The sequence below is a fragment of the Giraffa tippelskirchi genome, chromosome 4 (genome assembly GCF_054371585.1).
Source record: "Giraffa tippelskirchi isolate mGirTip1 chromosome 4, T2T-mGirTip1v1.2.pri, whole genome shotgun sequence".
NCBI lineage: Eukaryota > Metazoa > Chordata > Mammalia > Artiodactyla > Giraffidae > Giraffa > Giraffa tippelskirchi.
In genome coordinates, this window is record NC_137278.1 from 3,228,852 (window position 1) to 3,248,590 (window position 19,739).

Here is a 19,739-nt window from a genome sequence, read left to right on the forward strand (position 1 = left end):
TCCGCCACACGTTACCTGCATAGCTGCCCGTGGCCTTGATGTACATCTGGCCATACTGCTCCTCGACCATGGTGTCGTAGGCCTCGTCGTCCTCCTCATCCTCCTCGTTGTGGTAGGAGGTGGGGCTGTCGGTGGTGGGCAGGCTGCTGGCCCCGGGGCTGGTCCGCTCCCCCTGGGAGTACGGCGCCTGCTGGATGCTGGGAATGAGGGTGGCCAGGCTGGGCACCCCGTAGTAGGAGACGCGGGGCAGCTTGAGAGGGGCCGTGCCCGTGGCCATTGCCGGGCCTGCGGCCACCGCCGCGCCATCCCGGGGCCCCGTCTCCAGAGGGCGCTTGGGGGCCAGGCCCGGGCCGGCGGCCAGAGGCAGCTCCAGGGCTTCGTGCTTGACGCGGGTCAGCAGCGGGATGGGCACAGAGGGGGACACGACGTAGGGGGGCGCGGCGGCCGGCTGCAGCTGGTTGCAGGGGCTCTGGGGCTCAGAGCTGGCGTCCTCGATCATGGTGGTCTGCGAGTCGCAGTGGGGCGAGCTCACCTTGAACATGAGGTCGGTGCCGCGCTCCACGATGTGCTGGATCTGCAGGAAGCCAGCCGTGTACATGACCACGAGCTGCTCGCTGGCCGCCATGGTCAGCCTGCCCGTGTAGCAGAAGGACAGGATCTGCTGGAAGCAGGCGGGCGGCACCGTGCCCGGCAGCTCAAAGGCGCTCTTGCTGTTGCCGCTGAACAGGTCGCGGAAGTAGAGGCTGCTGGCGGCCAGGACAGCCCGGTGGGCCTTGAAGGCCTGGCCCTTGACCACGATGGACACATCGCAGTAGAGGCCCAGCAGACGCTGCTCGTTGAGGCAGCCGAGCACGGTGTTCCCGAAGTTGGGGATCTCAATGTGCAGCATCTGAGACATGGTGGGAGGCGAGGGGGCCAGCCTCAGACTCTCAGCGCGGGAGCCGCCGGGTGGGGCGCATCTGCGGGAGACAGGGCGTGGACGCGGGGGTCAGGGTCGGGCTCCGGGACGTCCTGCGGCCGGGCCGTGCTCCGTGCCACCCAGCTCTGCCCCAGCGCCCGCCTCCCCCACCCCCCCACCGGCCCCCGCTCCGGGGCACCCCAGCCTCGCGCCAGCCACAATGCACCAGACCAGGTCTGGCCGCAGACCCGCCAACAGCAGGACCCCAGCAGAGCTCTCGGCGCTGCCCAGGAGCCCCAGCCAGGTTCCCAGCCAGGTGTGTGGGGGGTGCCCCCATGCCACCCCGGGGCAGAGCGCAAGAGCCCCTGAGGTCAGAGACACACCCCATCCTGGTGGGGCCCAAGAGGAGAGGCCTGGAGACAGAAGATGGGACAGACAGAAGGACGGGACAGGCCGGCCAGCCCCGGAGCTGAAGGGGCGAGGGCGGCGGGCCTCTGTCCGTCGGCACAACTCTTCTCCCATGAAAAAGTTAGCAGCAAAGGGGCCCCTCCGCCGCCTGTCCCTGGGAGGCACCGCGGTGATGGGGGGGGGGGTCCTCTCGGACACTTTGGTTTCGGTTTGCTTTTCCCCTTTTCTCTGAAAGCAGCAACTCAGAGGGCCCGCCGGGGGTGGGGGGGCACTCCTGCCCCTGCAGGCTGAGAAGCAGCCCCCCTTGGCCGCCTGGAGAGGCGGGCAGGGGTGGGGGGGGCGCCCAGAGAAGGGAGCTGGGGCGGGGAGAACTCAGTCGCTCCGGCGTCTCTGCTTCCCTCCGAGCAAAGGAGACTGCGGACTCCCCCGACCCGAGCTGCAAGTCCGACTCCGGGACCCAGCTCCCCCCTAACCCCAGTAGCCTGGGGATCGGACGGCCAGTGCAGGAGTTGGGAGCCTGTCGCAGCCCCACCTGCGTGCCCTCCCAGCACCCACCCCCTCCTGCCGCCAGCCAATCCCTGCTGGCTCGCTCCCAGCCCAGGTGACTAGAGGGGTCCTGGGGGAGGCAGGGGAGGGCCCGGCCAGGGATCGGACGCTGCCAGGGGGGTGCTGCCGGCCCCCAGGGTCTGGGGCCGGACTCCTCCGGGTCGGATGGGCCGGAGAAGGGCCGGCCCAACTCCGCGCAGCCAGAGCCCGCACAAAGGGCCGCTCTGTCCCGCGGGAGGAAAGTGCGGGCAGCCGGCGAAGGAGGGCGGAGTGCGGAGACAGGAGTTGGGCAGGTGGGCGGCTGCTGGGGGGGAGGGGGGGAGGGCCCGCAGTAACCCCCTCCCCGCCCCTGCCGCACCCCCGGCTGCGGAGAAGTTGCCGGCTCAGCCGATGGCACCAGTGGCGGGGAGACCTACCTTTGGCCGCTGCCGCCGTGGCCCCGGCACTGCCCACTCAGCCTGGCAGGGGCAGGCTCGCCCGCACGCCCGGCCGCCCGCAGCCACCAGCTGCTCCGGGAATGCAGCAAACGGAGCGGGAGCCCTTGGGGTGGGGAGGGCGAGAGGAGCCGGGAGAGAAGGAGGAGGGGGGCGGGGGGGCGCGAGTCTCGGCGCGGGGCTGGGCCGCGGCTCAGCTGCACCCAGCCCGGCTCTCCGGGGCAGCGCACAGCATCCAAATGAAGAGGCCGGATGCAGACGGACATTCAGGCAGCTCTCGGGAATGAATAGCCGCCTTTGATTTGGGAGCCGAAGTAAATGCCAGCTCCCAGCCCCGGCTTTAAAAAACAGTGGAGTGTTGGTGCCAGAGGAATGCACGGCTCCGGGTGTTGGTACAAGACAGACTTTTGATGACTCACTGCAATGCAAACAAAGATGGCAGAAATACTGTACTGTACGCGGGGAGACGCTTCGTGGTGCCACGGCAACTGAGACAGCCTGGAAATTTATAGTGCAGTTTTGCATATGAATTACCCAGTAAACTGCCACCCTGCCACCCAGTACAGCCAGAGTGTCAAAGCATTTAAACTATTCCAAACAGTCTGCTGGGCTGGCAGAGCCGCCTGACTCCTGGGAAGGGGTGTGGGGTGGCTGGGGCGGGGGTGGGGGGAGGGGGGATGGGCGAGGGGGCAGGGAGGCCAGGGGGTCCGGCAGACAGAGAGGAGAAGCTGGTGAGAGAGGGGAGCCCAGAAGGGGAGGGAAAGAAGAAAACAAGGCAGGAAGAGGGGAGAGAGAGAGGAGTCAGGAGGAGGAGGAGGCCCAGGCCCCGCCCCCCAGTGCCCTGCAGGGCCCCAGGGCCCCCCTCCCCACTTCCTGGGGTCTCGGGAGCCGGATGGTCCAGCCCCAACACCCCCGTCCCACTCGCCCACCCAGGGAGCCACTCTGCATCCCACCTCCCGCTGCCTTGGCCAGGACAGCTCCCTTAGAGAAGTGCAACTTTGTGATGGCAGCTGGGGCCAGGCCCGTGGTGGTCAGCAGCCAGGAGCCCCCCAAAGAACCAGCCCTGGTCCCTGGTTGACTTGGCACGGGGCAGCGGCAGGTCACCCGTGTGGCCGGGCTACCCGTGCAGGCCCACACTGTCCATGGACCGCTGAGCCTCTCCCCGGTACGCTGCCCGCCCTGCTGAAGAGAGGACGGTGCCCCCCAGCCTGCCCCGCTGGATTCGTGAGCCTAAGGGCAGACCGCTGGCCTACCCAGTCTCGGTTTCCCTGCCTGCCCCCTACGGGGCGGCCGCCTGCAGGCAGGGGTCGGGCTGAGATGGGAGACGTGGGAGACGGCCAAGGCAGGCCTGGTCCCTGCAGTGCCCAGCGTTACGGCCATCAGGGTGGCATCCTGCACGGTCCCCTCTGCGGCATCCGGAGAGAAGGAAACGGCCATCTGGCGCCTCCCCATTCACAGAGAGACCGTAGGAAAAGCCGCCGAATGGAGAGCGGGAAAAGTCCGGGTGTGGGGAGCCTGCCCAGGGAGCAGCGGCCACAGGGGCGGCTTTGTGAGTCCTGCATGAGTCCCGTGACAACTCTGGGGTGAGGGTGACAGAGGCCTACGTGGGCAGCGTTCACAGAAACGACGCCCGCTCGGTGCTCTGGGGACCTGGGGGCCACGTGGGCCGAGGACAGTGGGGTCCGGCCGGGCCTTCCCCGGCTCGAGGCTCACGTGGGGCGGCCGCATCTCGGCGATGCCCTGAGGACCCTTCCTCCCCACGCGGTCGGCCCCCCGGGCAGCCTCTGCACCTGGGGCGCAGCCATGCCGCGGGTCCACGTGTCTGTACACCTCCTCTCCATAGGAGAGGTGTCCGTCCCGCCCATAGCGTCACCAGGCCCCCCTGGACTGGGCTCCTGGTGTCCTCCTGGTGGTCTCCCTTCGCTGGGGCCTACGTGAAGCACACTGGCCCCAAGATGCGGGGTTGGGGCCTCGGGTGGGGGTTGCAGGCAAAGCCCCCTGTGCCCACCCAGCCACAGAAGGGGGAAGACCAGGCACAGAGGAAGCCGACCTGGGGCAACAGGGGGACACTCAGGTCAAAGAACAGCAGGACCCATGATGGGCAGGGAAGCATGGAGAGCCACGCCCCCCAAGAGCTCTCCCATGTCCCTGCCGCGGCCCTTCCTCGAGCAGACCTGCCACCTGCAGGGAGCAGCCAGATCCCCAGCTGAGAGCAGGGGCCAGTGTGCAGCCTACGGAGCTGTCCCCTTCAAGAGCACATCCTGGTTCTGCTGGGCACTGCCCCGTGTGCCTGGCCACCTCGAACGCAGGTTCCATGACCTCTATCTAGCAAAGGATGCCTGCTCGGGATGGGGGTGAGGGTCACCCTCCGAAGGCGGCCACGGGGTCGAGGGAGACGAGGTTATTAGCAAAGTGCCCAGCTGGAGGCTGGCACAAGCGACGTGTAAAATCCATCTCGTGACGCTCCCTGCTGGGACCTCCCCCCACCCCAGCCCTGCTGCATGGGCCTCCCCCCGGCGCTGCAGCCAGACCGTTCGCCCAGAGAGGAGCCACCACTCTCCCCTGCGAGGTGACAGGCCGCCTGGTCCCCGGGGATGGGGACAACCAGCCCTGCTGTCCCCGTGTCCTCAGGCCACCTGTGAGGGTGAGGTGGCCGCCCCAGCCGCCCAGCCGGGGACAGACAGCCCAGCCCGAGATGGTTTCAGGTTGCTTTCTTAGAAGCCTTGGCCGGAGCGAGAACAAAGCTGAACTTTAGGAGAAAAGAATAAAATAAAGGCTTGGTTTACACACCCAGGGCCATGAAAGCAGGACGAGCCCAGGGCCAACCCACGGGCAGTGGCCGGAGCGGGGGGGGGCCTGGGCGGGCCTCCCCCTTCCCACCCCCACGTGACCACCTCTTCCTTCTGTGCCTCAGTTTCCCCCACCTATTCTCTTCCCTTCGCAGCAGGACTCCTGGGCTGGCTACTTATAGAAGGTTCTGAAGACGTGGAGGGAACGTCCGAGACCCCTAACTTTGCTCATCCTGGCCATCCTCAAAGCCACTGCACCATGGAGCCCTCCCCGTCATAATGCCCTTAGAATGGAACACGCTTTGCGAAACCCCAGCTGACACCACAAAGCCAGCGTTCAGCCCCTGCAGCTATGCCAGCCTCGGTTGGGGGGTCCCACTCCACACAGACTCCAAGAGCTTCCAAGGAACAAGCGGGCGGGGAGGGGGCGGGATTCTCTTCTGTAGGCCCTCCCTCAGGGATGGCTGAGAGAGGGGCCTGGAATGACGGGTCATCCACTGGAGCACGACCAGGCACCCTGCAGGCAGCGCGGCCCACAGATGGAAGAGAGAAGGACGCTGGGGTACGGGCCCCAAGAGTGCAGACGTGCACGCACACGGGGGCCGAGGGGGCGTCCAGGGGCGGGGGTGCGCAGTCCACCCACCCCAGACCCCAAAGAGCCTCCCACAGCAGGGGCACGGTAGAGGAAACGCAACGCTTCATTTCTGCAGGATCGCTACCAGCGAGGGAAAGGGAGGCGAGATAAATTAAATTAAATAAAAATTATTTTGCAGGATTTAATTTTACCAATCTAATCAGAGCTCTGGACCTCAGCAAACACACAGCCATTAAAGGTACCCACTGCAGGTGAAGGGGGGGGCAGGTGTGCCAGGAACATTGTGGAAGCAGTAAAAGGAGCACCTCCGGCCCCCAGCCCGAGGCCTATCCCCTTGGCAGCCCCACTGCCCAGCCTCCAGGCCCTGCACCTCAGGACCTCGGAGGGGGGCAGCCGGCCTGGCGACAAGAAGGCAGGGCACTGCAGATTCGGGGCCAGGCCCCAGTGGTCATGTCCGCCAGGACCACGTCCATCCTGCAGGGCGGCGGGCAGGTTCCTGAGTTGGCACGAACACACGTGGGCACGTCGGGGCCCCAGGAATACACTCAGGCCTCCACCCAGAGGCCACAGGAGAGCGTGGGGGGCAGGGGGGGCTCCCCCTGGCCAGCTGCCATTGGAGCAATGGCCTGGCTTCCCCGTTGCAGTCCATTCTCCAGTTAGCCGGCTCTCCGACACTTCAGCCCCAGGCCCCAGCCAATGCTCTGCTTCTCAGAGGCGCAAGGGGGAAGCGGCCTGAGGGCTGACCCTTGGGAGGCCCAGGTGCCCAGGTGAAGCAAGGCTGCCCAGTTGGGCGTGCCAGCCCCCCGAGAGGTGGGTGAGGTCCCAGTCAGTGTGAGCCTCAGGTTTGCATAAACTTTCAATACCTCCCCAGGCAGGGCTAGGCCACCACGGGGCTGCTAATGGAAGGGCCGGGGCAGGGAAGCAAAGCTCCGGGTGGGGTGTCAGCTGCCAGGAGCCTCTCCCGCTGGTCCCCACCTGTGTGCTCGGCTCCCAGCCCTATTTCCTCCAGGTGGGTGCGGATGAGGAAGCCGGGGCACCCAGAGGGTGAGCTTCCTGCCCAGGCCTCCGGCCAGGACTACAGTTGATCACCCACCCCCCGCCAGCTGCCTGCTTTCAAAACCCCTCATCCTGGGCAACTTAGGTCATTGGGCAGGGGTGGGAACGGGCTGACCCTGCTGGGCAGAGGGGGCACTGAGGCCTGGACTTGCCCCTGGTCCCCAGGACTCTGCTGCAGAGAAGGGACGCTGATCTCAGCCTCTGTGCCCAGCAGTCCGAGAGTCCCCAGTGCCCAGGGGAGCGGGTGCACAGGCCTCCCAACCCTCAGGGTCACGTGGGTCCCCGGCTGTGGCCCTGCCGCCAAGACACCCCCAACCCAGGTCACCGCACCCCAGCCCAGCAGGCAGAGGCGAGAGACCTTCTGGGTTCCGCCAGGCACCTGGGCAGCCTCCGCCCAGACCACAGCCTGGACCGGCATCAAGCATAAAAGCCGGTTTTAACTGCACTAACAAATGTTTGCCTGGAAGCTTTTTTTTTCTCAAACAGAGAAGGGCAGCCTGCCAGAATCCGCAAATTCAGAAATGTGCTTCCCAGCCCTTCCCCTGCCACCCCAGGAGGCAGGGCCGGCCCTCAGAGAGAGGGGCACGCACACAATTGGCCGGCCCTCCAGAATGATCCCTAGCCCCCTGAGGGCCCAGGGCACTGGACTGGGCACCCACAGCCGGGGCCCCACCGGCCCTTCTGGCTGCAGGACCCTGGAGGCCAGGCAGGGGCTGGGTGGACACACCATGGGGAGGGCCGAGGGGCCCTGTGCCACACAGCATGTGGCCTATGCGGTGGGTTCTGACCAGGGTCCAGCCTAGGGGTCCGGTGGCCCGGCTCCATCCTACATGCCACTGCGAGGGTGACTTCCTGCCACCAACAGGCCAGTCTCTCACCCTCCGCTTGGACATTTCGACTTTAGTGCAGGTCGGGGGTCAGGAGCCAAACAAACAGGGCGTGAACCTCAAGAAACAGCAATGGCCAGCCCAGCGGGAGGGCAGTGGCCACCCCCCGTGAGGAGCCTACCTGGACACCCTGTGTCCCACCAAGTCCACAGACTAGCCACCGATGGGTCCAGAAGGCTCGTGAAGAAGTAAGCAGTGTTTAGGACAGCACCGACAATCTCTCTCACCCGTATTTGTAATTTAAATACCATAAGCTTGAAGAGTGTTCCCCTCAGGCACCGTTTAATAACTTAGAAAGCTGGCTCCGCGCCTGCAGACGGCACCTTCTCCTCCCTCGTGGGCTGAAGCGGGGTCTCCCCGGGTGCCCAGGCTCAAGGGCACAGGGCGGGGTGGGGGCGCAGCACTGAGAGCAAAGGCTGCCCGGGATGGGGAGCCAGGCCTCAGCAGCTGGCCGCCCCTCCTTGGTCCCCACAGCACCTCGACGTCCCCTCCGGGGGCCGGCAGGGGTCTTGGAAGCAGCCAGGTCCCAGTGGCGGGCGGCGGGCAGGCGGGGGGGCGAGCGCGCCAGGCCCGGCCGGTCACCCAGCTCATTAACGGCAGCGCCTCTACACACACTCCGGTCGTTAATATTCATGGCTCTCTTCATCTGCATATCATGCCATAAATAGTCGAGGTAAGACACAAAGCCCCCCTGCATTTCTAATTATGCTTAAAAATCTAATGTAAATCAGACTGACACAGAAATACTAAATCAGCCACTGGCGGGGGGGGCAGTTACGCTGAGACGGGGGCCGTGGCGCACCCACCCCACCTCCACCCTCCCGGCTGGGTAGCTGCGGGGGTAGCAGGGGTCCAGGCCCCCTGGCTTGGAGCTGGGCAGCGGCGTCCCAGGCCACTCCTGAGCTAGGCTCACCCACGTGGCCCTGAAGAAGAGAGACAGCAAGGGGGCAGGGGACACGTCCATGACACCTCAGGGACCCCCCCGGCCCTGCCCCAAGGCCGGCCAGCCTGTCCCACTGAGGGGTTCTGGCAACAGGCCTCCCTGCACCCCTGCACCTGGGGCCCCCTGACACCCCGTCCCACGTAGGGCCCCAATCCCGGGCTCCTCCTGCCTCCACACCCAACCAGCTCTACAGAAGAACCTGACTCTGTGGCAGAGGAGAGTCAGAGCCCAGGTGCCCTGGCCCCAGGGCGATGCCTGCTCGGGGGAACAGAACCGGGCAGCCCGGAATCACAGGCAGAGCATCAAGCCACAGAAGGGCGTGGGGACAGGACTGGAGGGGAGAGTGGGTCCCCTGAGCCCCGGGGGGCTCCAGCCCTGCACAGGCAAGAGAGGCCTGGGGCAGCCTTGGCACTGCCCCCTGGGCCCAGTCCCATCTGCAGAAGACGCAGAGCAGGGCTTTGGAGCAGATGCCCAGGGCCATTCAGAGCCCGTTAGCCCCCGCCACCATGGGTGGGCACCAGAGGGGCGTCCAGGACCCCCACAGGTGGCCCTGTCACCAGATCTCAGGGTCTCTGCAGCTGGGACAGTGGGTCACCTGGACAGGGGAGCCGAGGAGGAACAGGGCCAGAGGCAGGTGACCCAGTCTCCATCAGGGCAGGTGTCTGCCTCCCACCCCTCATCCTGGCCCCCAGCTTCCTGGGCAGCCCCAGGGGACGGACTGGTGCTCAGCACAGCTTCAGCCCAGTCCCAAGTCCCCGAAATGCAGCCTGGGGTCGGGGCCCCGGGCTGCACACCCCTGCCCATCCTGGAGCATGGTGGGAAGGCCCCCAGAGGAGCCTGCAGGAGGCCCAAGCCTGGGTGACACAGGGGTTACCCCACTGCCTTTAGCGAGACGCAGAGACGCCTGCTGCCCGCATCTGCCTGGCATCACGCCCAGACCTATTTTTAAGCCCATTTACTAGAAATCCCACAAATTAAAGGAAATACGGATAATGCAGTCAGAATCCTGGGGGGCAAATAAAACCTGCACACAGTCATCCTCCTGCTCCAGCGTGAGAATCTCAACCACAAACCAGATCTCCCCAAAGTGCCCCAGGGACGCAGACGCGTCCTGCGTAAGGAGGATGGTCCAGCACACCCTGGGACTGCAGGCACGGGCCATGGCCCACGGCAGGGCTCCCTGTGGGTATGCGTGTCAGTACATGTATGTGTGTGAGCAATTGTAAAAGGCAATTACCTATATGAAAAATAAAGGCTGTAAATACAAACACCCGACTTTACGGCCCAGGAGCGCCGATCACCAGTAGCTACCGACAGGACGTCAAGACGGCACGTTCTCTCCCCGAAGTGAGGCCAGGCCCCCAGGACAAGCCAGCTGGCCGAGGTGAGGGGCTGAGAGGCCCAGGCCTGCTGGCCTCCAAGGTCGAGGGTGGTCCTGCAGGCTCACTGGCCCATCCACGCCTGAAGTTGTCAGGACACATGGCCAGATTGCTCCTGAGGAAAACGCATCAAAGGCACAGCTGGGCACCAAGCCCCTTCAGACCCTCAGCAGCCCTAGGGCCTGTCCCCCCAGCTCTCGGCCTCCGGGGCCCCCTCCCCTGCTCGCTCCACCGGCCAGGCGGCCAGGTGTCCGCTCTCTAGCCACCCCTTCACCAGAACCTCCCCCCCGCATCCTGACACACCGGGTGCCCCGAGAGACTGGGGGTCTGGGGTCTGCACAGGAAGGGGAGCAGCGGATGGGGAGGTGTGCCTGTGCGTGTGTGTATATGTGTGTGAGCAAGTATGTGTTTGTATGTGCGCACATGCGTGCATGTGTGGGTATGCGTGTCAGTACATGTATGTGTGTGAGCAAGTGTGTGTTTGTATGTGCTACATGTGTGCATGTGTATGTGCGTGCATGCATGCATGTAAGTACGTGTGTGGGTGTGTGCACGTGTGCATGTGTGCGCGTGCAAGTACGTGTGTATTTGTGCACGTGTGAGTGTGCAGGCGTGTAAGTACATGTGTGTGTGTGCATGTGTGAGAGAGGCAGAAAGACACAGAGACACCCCCAGATCCCCTGGCCTGAGGTCACCCCTGCATTCTGAGCTGTCACACAGTGGGGACAAGGCCCACCAGTCCCACCACTTTCCAGGATGGAACAGACCCTTCCCTGGGGCTGGGGGAGGAAGCAGCCCCAGGGGCTCAGCCCCGCCCCAGCCCCGCCTGCTCCCCATGGCCCTGGAAGCCAGATGCTAGGTGGTCTCCTGCTGCTGGGGTGGAGGCAGGCGGCTGGAACTGCAGCAGGCCGCGAGTTCCCCTAGCTTCTGGGACCACAGAGGGCCCTGCAACTGACGTCCCCAGGTACTGGGAGCTCGCCTCACTCAATCTTATTCCGCCCTACAGAGCAAGAGGCTGATACTCCTGGGGGGTGGGCAGGCCACGGAGGCGTCACCTCAGCCTGCAGGAGAGGCTGGAGGTAGCGGGATGGGCAGAGCCCCTGCCGCACCTGCTCGTGCAAGACCACCCTAGCCCCCGGCCCCAACGCCACCCGGTCAGGAAAGGCCAGATGGTGAGGCTGTGCCAGCCCCGTGATGGGCAGGCAGCCGGGTGAGGGGCGAGCCCACAGGGACACAGGAACATCAATTTCAGGTGGACAGCAGACTGTTCCGAGAATTATCAAAAGCTTGGAAATTAAGCACAATGTCGAATGCTTGACACTTCACCATCACAGGGGCCACCCAGGGGATTGTCCCAGGACAAGGACCCCCGCTGTCCGGGAGAATCACCCGCCTGCTTGCATTCCGCCCAGGCTGTGCCCAGCTATGCGCACACTCGTTCATTTTCTTGTCCAGGAAAGATTTCAAAGACTTTTCTCCATAGAAAAGCTACCCCTGGGCTTCCCTGGTGGCTCGGTGGTAAAGAATCCACCTGCTGATTCAGGAGACACGGGTTTGATCCCTGATCCAGGAGGATCCACATACTGCAGAGCAACTCAGCATCTGTACAAGGATCCTGTCTACCATCTTGAAACAAGTACATGTGACAGGTGCCCAGGTGGACTTACCTGCAGAAGCAGGTCAAGCAGGTTGTTGGCAGAGTCCCTCAGTCTGCCAGTGTCCTAACATGTGGTTTGGGCCATGTCCCTTTTCTGCATCGAGGACAGTGTTTACTTCCGACCTGTGGCTAAAGCAGTGTCCTCTCTAGTCTCGAAGGAATCCCTATCCTCACACTGAAGGCAGAACTTCTTCCTACTTCTGAAAGGTATCCAAGAATTACAGACTCTCTTAGAGAGCTCTATCCTTATTGGCTAATAGATAATGAGCAGTTTCATAGGCCAAATGTTTTCAGAATTCCTGGAACATAAAGAAACTTCTAATATTTTAAAGAGGCTAGTGTGTAAAGGGGAGGGGACACTTTTCAGAGAAACCACTAGCTCAAAAAGCATTCCATGTAATACCCCAAATTTCTGCAATCAAGGGGAATCTTGGGCAAATGAGACTGCTTTGATAATGGGTTAAAAAGATGACATGATGTCTTTGCCATGATTTATAAATCCAGCGCATATTTCATTTTCAAGATCTGGATGTGTTTTTTCATGAGGGAAGTAGTTACTCTGAATTTCCTAAACTCCATATACTGTTTCAACCAGAGAAGCTAGCATCACTTCTATGCGATGCTCAAGACCACGAAAATCATCAAGTGATAAAGTCAACTACTGCAGAATTCTGACAAACTGGTATCAAAGTTAGTTTTGAATATGTAATACTGGAATACTGCAGTGTTGCTTTAAAACCTCTGTCAGACAGTCCAACATCTGTCACCTGAAAACTCGTAAGAGAGAAACAACACATAAAATCATTCAGCACCTAAAAAATATTCAACCAGCTAGGAATGGGGGGATTCAATCTGATGGAGGACGTGTGAAAAACCTAAAAGTGACATCATACCCCAAGGGGAAACACTGGATACTTTCCCCCTAACATAAAGAACAAGGGAAGGAGGTCAACATTGTACAAGCTCTACGTTCACTTGAGAGAAATCAGGCAAGACAATGAAATTACAGACATATAGCTAGAAAGGGAAAAGAAAACCTACCTCAGTTCCTAGACGACGTGATCTTGTACAAAGAAAATGCTAAGGAATCAACCAAAAGACTATCAGAACTGAGAAGCAAGTTCAGCAAGGCTGCAGGACATAAGGTCAATAGACAAAAATCAAATGCCTTTGTATATACCTATAGTGAACAATCTGAAAATGAAATTCAGTAAGAAATGCCATACATAATGATATCAAAAAGCGTAAAATACTTAAGAATAAATTTAACAGAAGTGTATGAAACTTCCCTCATAGCTCAGTTGGTAAAGAATCTGCCTGCCTGAAGAATCTGCAGGAGACCCTGGTTCAATTCCTAGCTAGAGACGGGATAGGCTACCCACTCCAGTATTCTTGGGCTTCCTTTGTGGCTCAGCTGGTAAAGAATCCACCTGCAATGCGGGAGACCTGGGTTCGATCCCTGGGTTGGAAAGATCCTCTGGAGAAGGGAAAAGCTACCCACTCCAGTATTCTGGCCTAGAGAATTCCATGGACTGTATAGTCCATAGGGTTGCAAAGAGTTGGACATGACTGAGCAACTTTCACTTCACTTCACTTCAGTATAACTTACACTTTGAAAACCGCAAAACTTTGTTGAAAGAAACTACAGATTTAAATAAATGGAAAGGTATTCATGTCCATGGATTAGATGTGACATTGCTAAGATGGGAGTACTCTCCCAATTGATCGACAAAGTCAATGCACTCCTAATCAAAATGCCAGCTGACATCTCTGTAGAAACTGACAAGTTAATTCTAAAATTGATATGGAAATGCAAGGGACCCAGAACAGCCAAAAAAATTTGTAAAGGAGGAACAAAGTTACAGCATTCATACCTCCCAATTTCAAAACTTACTACAAACCTACAGTAATCAAGAAAGTGTGGCATTGGTATTGACATACAGATCAATGGAACAGAACTGAGAGTCTAGAAATAAACCCATGCGTCTACGGTCAACTGATTTTCCAACAAGGGTGCCAAGACCATCCAATGAGGGAGAAATTTTTTCAAAATATAGTGCAAGGCCCATGGATAGTCAGATGTAAAAGAATGAAGTTGGACCCTTACCTCACATCATATACAAAACTTAACTTACAATGAGTCAAAGACCTAAATGTAAGAGTATAGCTAAAACTATAAAACACTTGAGAAGATACAGGAGTAAATATTTTTGACAGTGGATTCTTAGATATGACACAAAAAGCCCAAGAAAAAAAAGATAAATTAGACTTCATAAAAATTTAAAAAATTTGTGGTTCAAAGAATACCATCAAGAAAGTGAAAAGACAAAGAATGGGAAGGGATATCTGTAAGTCATATTTCTGACCAGAGACTTGTATCTAGAATATATAAAGAACTGACAACTCAACAATTAAAAGACAAATAACTGAATTTTAAAATGGGCAAAACATCTGAAGAGACATTTCTCCAAAGAAACATACAAACGTCCAATATGCACATAAAAAGACACTGAGTATCATTAGCCATTACAGAAATGCAAATTAAAACCACAGTGAAATAGCGCTGCACACTCACTGGAATGGCTATAGTAAAAAAGGCAGATTAAAATTGTTAGAGACGATGCGGTGGGATTGTAAAATGGCATAGCCATTTTCGGAAAACAGTCGGCCAGTTCTTCAAAAGGTTGAACACAGAGTTAACACAAGACCAAGGTATCCACCCAGAAGAAGCGAATACATATGTTCATGCAAAACCTTGTGCATGAATGCTCACAGCACCATTATTCATAACAGCCAGAAACTGGAAACAACACAAAGTGTCCGTCAATGGAAAAGTGGACAAACAAAATGTGGTCTCTCAATACAATAATATATTCCTCACCATGAAGAAGAATGAAGCGCCGATTCATGCCATAACACGGGTGAAGCTTAGAAAGATGATAGTAAGTGAGAAGACTAGACAAAAAAGGCTACGTGTTACATGATTCCACGTATATGAAATGTCCAGAACAGGCACTTTACAGAGACATAAAGCAGACCAGTGGTTGCCAAGAACTAGGAGCAGCGAGTTAGGGAGCGATGGAGGAAGCGAGAGTGACTGATGAAAGGGCGGGGTTTCGTTCTGGAGTGATGAAAACGTTCTAAAATTGATCGTGGGGATGCTTACACAACTCTTAACAGACTAGAGACCACTGAATTTCACACAGTATGGAATTATATCTCAACAGAGCTGTTACTAAAACACAGATACATCAAAATAAAGTTTTATAAAACATTCAAGTGACCCACTGGAAGGCAAGAGAAAAAAACAGAAAAATAATCAAGAAACAAACAGGATCAAACAGAGAAACAAACAGAATCAAAAAATAAAATAGTAGATTTAAGCCCTGGCATATCAATAATTCCATTAAATGTAAATGAGTTAAACAGACCAATTAAAAGGCAGAGATTGAGCAGATTTTTTTTTAGACTCAATAATATGCTGTCAACAAGAAAGTCACTTCAAATATAATGATAAAGGCAAGTTTAAAAGTATATACAGGGACTTCCCTGGTGGTCCAGTGGTTAGGGATCCGCCTGCCAAAGCAGAGGATCAATCCCCAGTTCAGGAAGATCCCACGGGTCTGGGGCAACTAACCCCATGTGCCACAATTGCTGAGCCCGTGCTTGAGAGCCTGAGCTCCACAACAAGAGAGGCCACTGCAGTGAGAAGCCCGCGCACTGGAATTAGAAAGCAGTCCACACCCAGCAACGAAGACCCAGACAATCAAACATAAATAAGTAACTTTGCTGTACACCTGAGACTAGTACAACACTGATGATCAACTGTATTTCAATAAAACTTCAAAATATTAAAAAATAAAAAGGGATAGAAAAAGACAAATCATGCAAACATAAAACAAAGATGAGGAATTCCCTGGTGGTCCAGGGGTTAAGACTCTGCGCTTCCACTGCAGGGGGCACACATTTGATCCCTGGTCGGAGAACTAAGACCCCATACACCTTGTGGCATGCCTCCCCCTGCACCTCCCAAAAAGAAAAGAAAACAAAGGTGCTATATCAATATCCAATAAAACAGATTTTAGCACAAAGAAAATTATCAGCGACATAGGGGGACATTTCACAGTGGTCAAGGGGTTATTAACCTCTGAGACTACACAGCAATCTTACATGGGTACCAGACAACACAACAGCAAAACATACAAAGTGCAAACAGGTAGAACTGGGAAAAAGAAAAAGACAAATCCACAGTTAGAGTTGAGGACTTCAAAACTCGCTTGAACAACTGATCATTAGATCAGCAGAGTTGCTCAGTCGTGTTCGACTCTTTGCAACCCCATGGACTGTAGCCTGCCAGGTTCCTCCATGATAGACCTAGATAATTAATCCACAAAGATACAGAGAACTAAACATCAACTAATAGGATCTAATCAACATTTACAGAACTATCCATCCCCAAATAGCAGAATACACATTCTCTTCAAGTACCTATGAAACTTACACCAAGATAGTCCATATCCTGGGCCAGGAGAAAAAACTTCAAGAAATTGAAAAGAACTGAAATCATACAGAATGTGTTCTCCAACCACAATGGGCTCAAATAGGAAATCAATAACAGAAAAGTAATACAGAAATCTCCAAACACTTGGAAATAAGCAACATTCCTCTAAGTCATCCATATGTCAGAGAGGAAGTCTCAAGGAAATCAAATTAAAAGAAAATGAAAATATAATATACCATAACTTGTGGGACACCACTTAAGAGCTATGAGGAGAATTTATAGCACTAAGTTCATGTACTAGAAAGAAGGAAAACTTTCAAATCAATAAGCTCTCATCTCAAGAACCCAAAAAAAGAACAAAACAAACCCAAAACAAGCAGAAGGAAGAAAAATAATGATAAAAATAGAAATCAATGAAACTGAAAACAGAAAATCAATAGAGGGGAAAAAAATCAATGAAATGAAGAGCTGGTCCTCTGAAAAGATCAATCAAATCGGAAAGCCTCTAGCAAGACTGACAAAGAGAAAAGAGACAAATCACCAATATAAGAAATGTTTCAGGTGATATTATTACAGACCGTGCAGATGTCAAAAGAATAATAAGGTAATAACAGGGACAATTTTAACACACGAACTTGACAATCTAAATTAAGTGAACCAATTCTTAAGGGGGGCTGGGGCAACTACCACAATGAAACAGAGCATTCAAATAGCCTTATAACTATTGGAAAAATCAAACTTTTAATTTAAAAACTCTCAAAAAATCAATCTCTAAGCCCAGATTCCTTGGAGCATTCTACCAAGCATTTAAAGGAGAATTAGCATAATATATCCAATCTTTTCCAGGAAATAGAGAAAGGAGCTTTCCAATTCATTTTATGATTACCCTGATACCAAAACCAAAGTCTGTACAAAGAGAGAAAACTACTGACCAGTGTCCTTTGTGATATAGATGCAAAGTGAAAGTGAAGGTCGCTCAGTTGTGTCCAACTCTTTGCAACCCCATGGACTATACAATCCATGGAATTCTCCAGGCCAGAATACTGGAGTAGGTACCCTTTCTCTTCTCCAGGGGATCTTCCCAACTCAGGGATCAAATCCAGGGGTCCCACATTGCAGGCGGACTCTTTACCAGCTAAGCCACAAGGGAAGCCCAAGAATACTGGAGTGGTTAGTGTATCCCTTCTCCAGTGGCTCTCCCTGACCCAGGAATTGAACCGGGGTCTCCTGCGTTGCAGGTGGATTCTTTACCAACTGAGCTATGAGGGAAGCCCTCCTCAACAAAATATTAACAAATCGAGATTAGCAACATGTAAGAGGAATTATATGGCACAATCAAGTGGGATTTATTCCAGGGATGCAAGCTGGTTCAACATCTGAAAATCAGTGAAACCACATGAAAATATCATTCAATGCGTAAGAAAGCTGTGAAAATACTCAACATCCATCCATGATAAAATCTCTCAGAGAACTTCCTGAACTTGATATAGAGCATCTACAAAAATCTTACAGTTAACGCTTTCTCCTCAAGATGGGGAACACAGCAAGGATGCCTGCTCTCCCCTCTTACTCAACACAGTGAGATGAGGCAAGAAAATGCACACAGATTGGAAGGAAGAAATAGCTTTGTCCCTGTTTGCAGATGACAGGGATGTCTTGGTAGACAACCCCAGGGAATCTACCAAAAACTCCTAGAACAAATAAGTGAGACTATCAAGGTCACGGGATATAAGATAAATTGCATTTCCATGTACGAGCAATTACTAAAATTAAGAATGCAATACCACCTACAATCACACACAGAAAAATATACCTACATGTAAATCTAACAAAACATGTATAGGACTTACATGCTAAAAACTACAAATTCCTGAGGAAAGAAATCTAGGTCTACATAAATGAAGAGACAGACCATTTTCACGGATTGAAAGATTCAACACAGTAAAGATGTCAGCTCTCCCCAAATTGATATACAGGTTTAACACAATTCCTTTCAAAATCCAAGCAACACTTTTTGTAACCATAGACAAGATAATTCTAAAATTCATATAGAAAGGCAACAGAAGTGGAATAGCTAAGACCATTTTGGAAAATAATTACGTGGGAGGAATCAGTCTACCTGATTTTAAGACTTACTATATAGCTACAGTAATCAAGACTGTATGAGGATAGACAGGCCAACAAACAGAATAGAGAAACCCCAAGACAGACCCACAGACATGCCCCACTGATGCTTTACAAAGACGCAGACCAATCAGTGAAGGACAGACAACCTCTCAGCAAGCGGTGGCGGAGCAACACCGCACCCAGAGGCAAAAAAAAACAAAGTGACCCTCAACCTAAACCTCATACTGACACAAAAATCAATCCAGAATGGATCAGAGCCTAAATGTATAACCTAAAACTAGAAGAAGGCACAGGAGAGTATCTTTGGGATCCAGGACTATGTAAACACTTTTTCTGTAACGAAAAACTGATAAACTTGACTACTTTACCCAAATTTAAAACTTCTGCTTGGAAACCCTCATTGCAACAATGTTTAAAAAAAAAATATGGAACAAGACAAGGATGCACACCCTCACTACTTCTATTCAACATAGTATTGGAAGTCCTAGCCACAGCAGTCAAGACAAGAATAAATAAGAGGCATCAAAATTGGAAGGAAGGAGGTAAAGCTGTCATTATATGCAGATAACATGATACTACACATGGTTTTCCATATAGAAAATCCTAAGACTCCACACAAAAAGAGCTAGAAATGATAAATTCAGCAAGGTTGCAGGATATAAGATTAAAATACAGAAATCTGCTGCATTTCTTTATACTGACAATGTAATACCAGAAAGGGAAAGTAAAAAAAAAAAAAAAAATCACTTTAAAAACTGCATCCAAAAAATAATACTTAGGAATAAACCTGACCAAGAAAGTAAAACACTTACATGCTAAGAACTGAAAACACTGATAAAGGAAGTCAAAGATGATTCAAGGAAATGGAAAAATATCCCATGCTCTTGGATTGGAAGAATTAATACTGTTAAAATGGCCATACTATCCAATCTACAGCTTAATGTGATTCCTATCAAATCACCCATGATATTTTTCACAAAACTAGAAGAAATAATCCTACAATTTATATGGAACCATAAAAGACCCAGAATTGCCAAAGCAGTCCTGAGGGAAAAGAACAAAGCTGGAGGCATAACCCTTGCAGACTTCAGACAGTACTACAAAGCAATAGTAATCAAATAAGCTCAAATAGTAATCAAATAATCAATAAGGTCAGTTGGTAAAGAATCTGCCTGCAATGCAGGAGACCCAGGTTTGACTCCTGGGTCCAGAAGATTCCCTTGGAGATGGAAATGGCAACCCACTCCAGTATTCTTGCCTGGAAAATCCCATGGACCAAGGAGCCTGGCGGGCTACAGTCCATGGGGTTGCAAGAGTTGGACATGACTTAGCAACTAAACCACCACAGTCGATTAATCTATGACAAAGGAGACAAGAATGTACAATGGAAAAAAAAAAAAAGAACGTAAAATGGGAAAAAGGCAGTCTCTTCAATAAGAGGTGCTGGGAAAGCTGGATATGCTTGCAAGCTCAGTCACTCAGTTATGTCAGACTCTTTGCGACCCCATGGACTGTAGCC

The 19,739-nt window shown here is 54.1% G+C and overlaps 1 protein-coding gene across 3 annotated transcripts in view; it reads right to left on the minus strand.

Moving 5' to 3' along the window:
* NACC2 (NACC family member 2) overlaps window positions 1-19,739 on the minus strand; it is an 82,828-nt gene that overhangs the window by 41,040 nt on the left and 22,049 nt on the right. For 2 of the 3 annotated variants that reach the window (XM_081590641.1, XM_081590642.1), the window contains exon 2: window positions 16-959. In XM_081590641.1, coding sequence (XP_081446767.1) covers window positions 16-898 — 883 coding nt within the window. In that variant the 5' untranslated portion in view covers window positions 899-959. Of the gene's footprint in view, window positions 1-15; window positions 960-2,268; window positions 2,705-5,210; window positions 5,335-19,739 lie in introns of those variants that run through there. The other variant, XM_081590640.1, reaches the window with a different exon arrangement.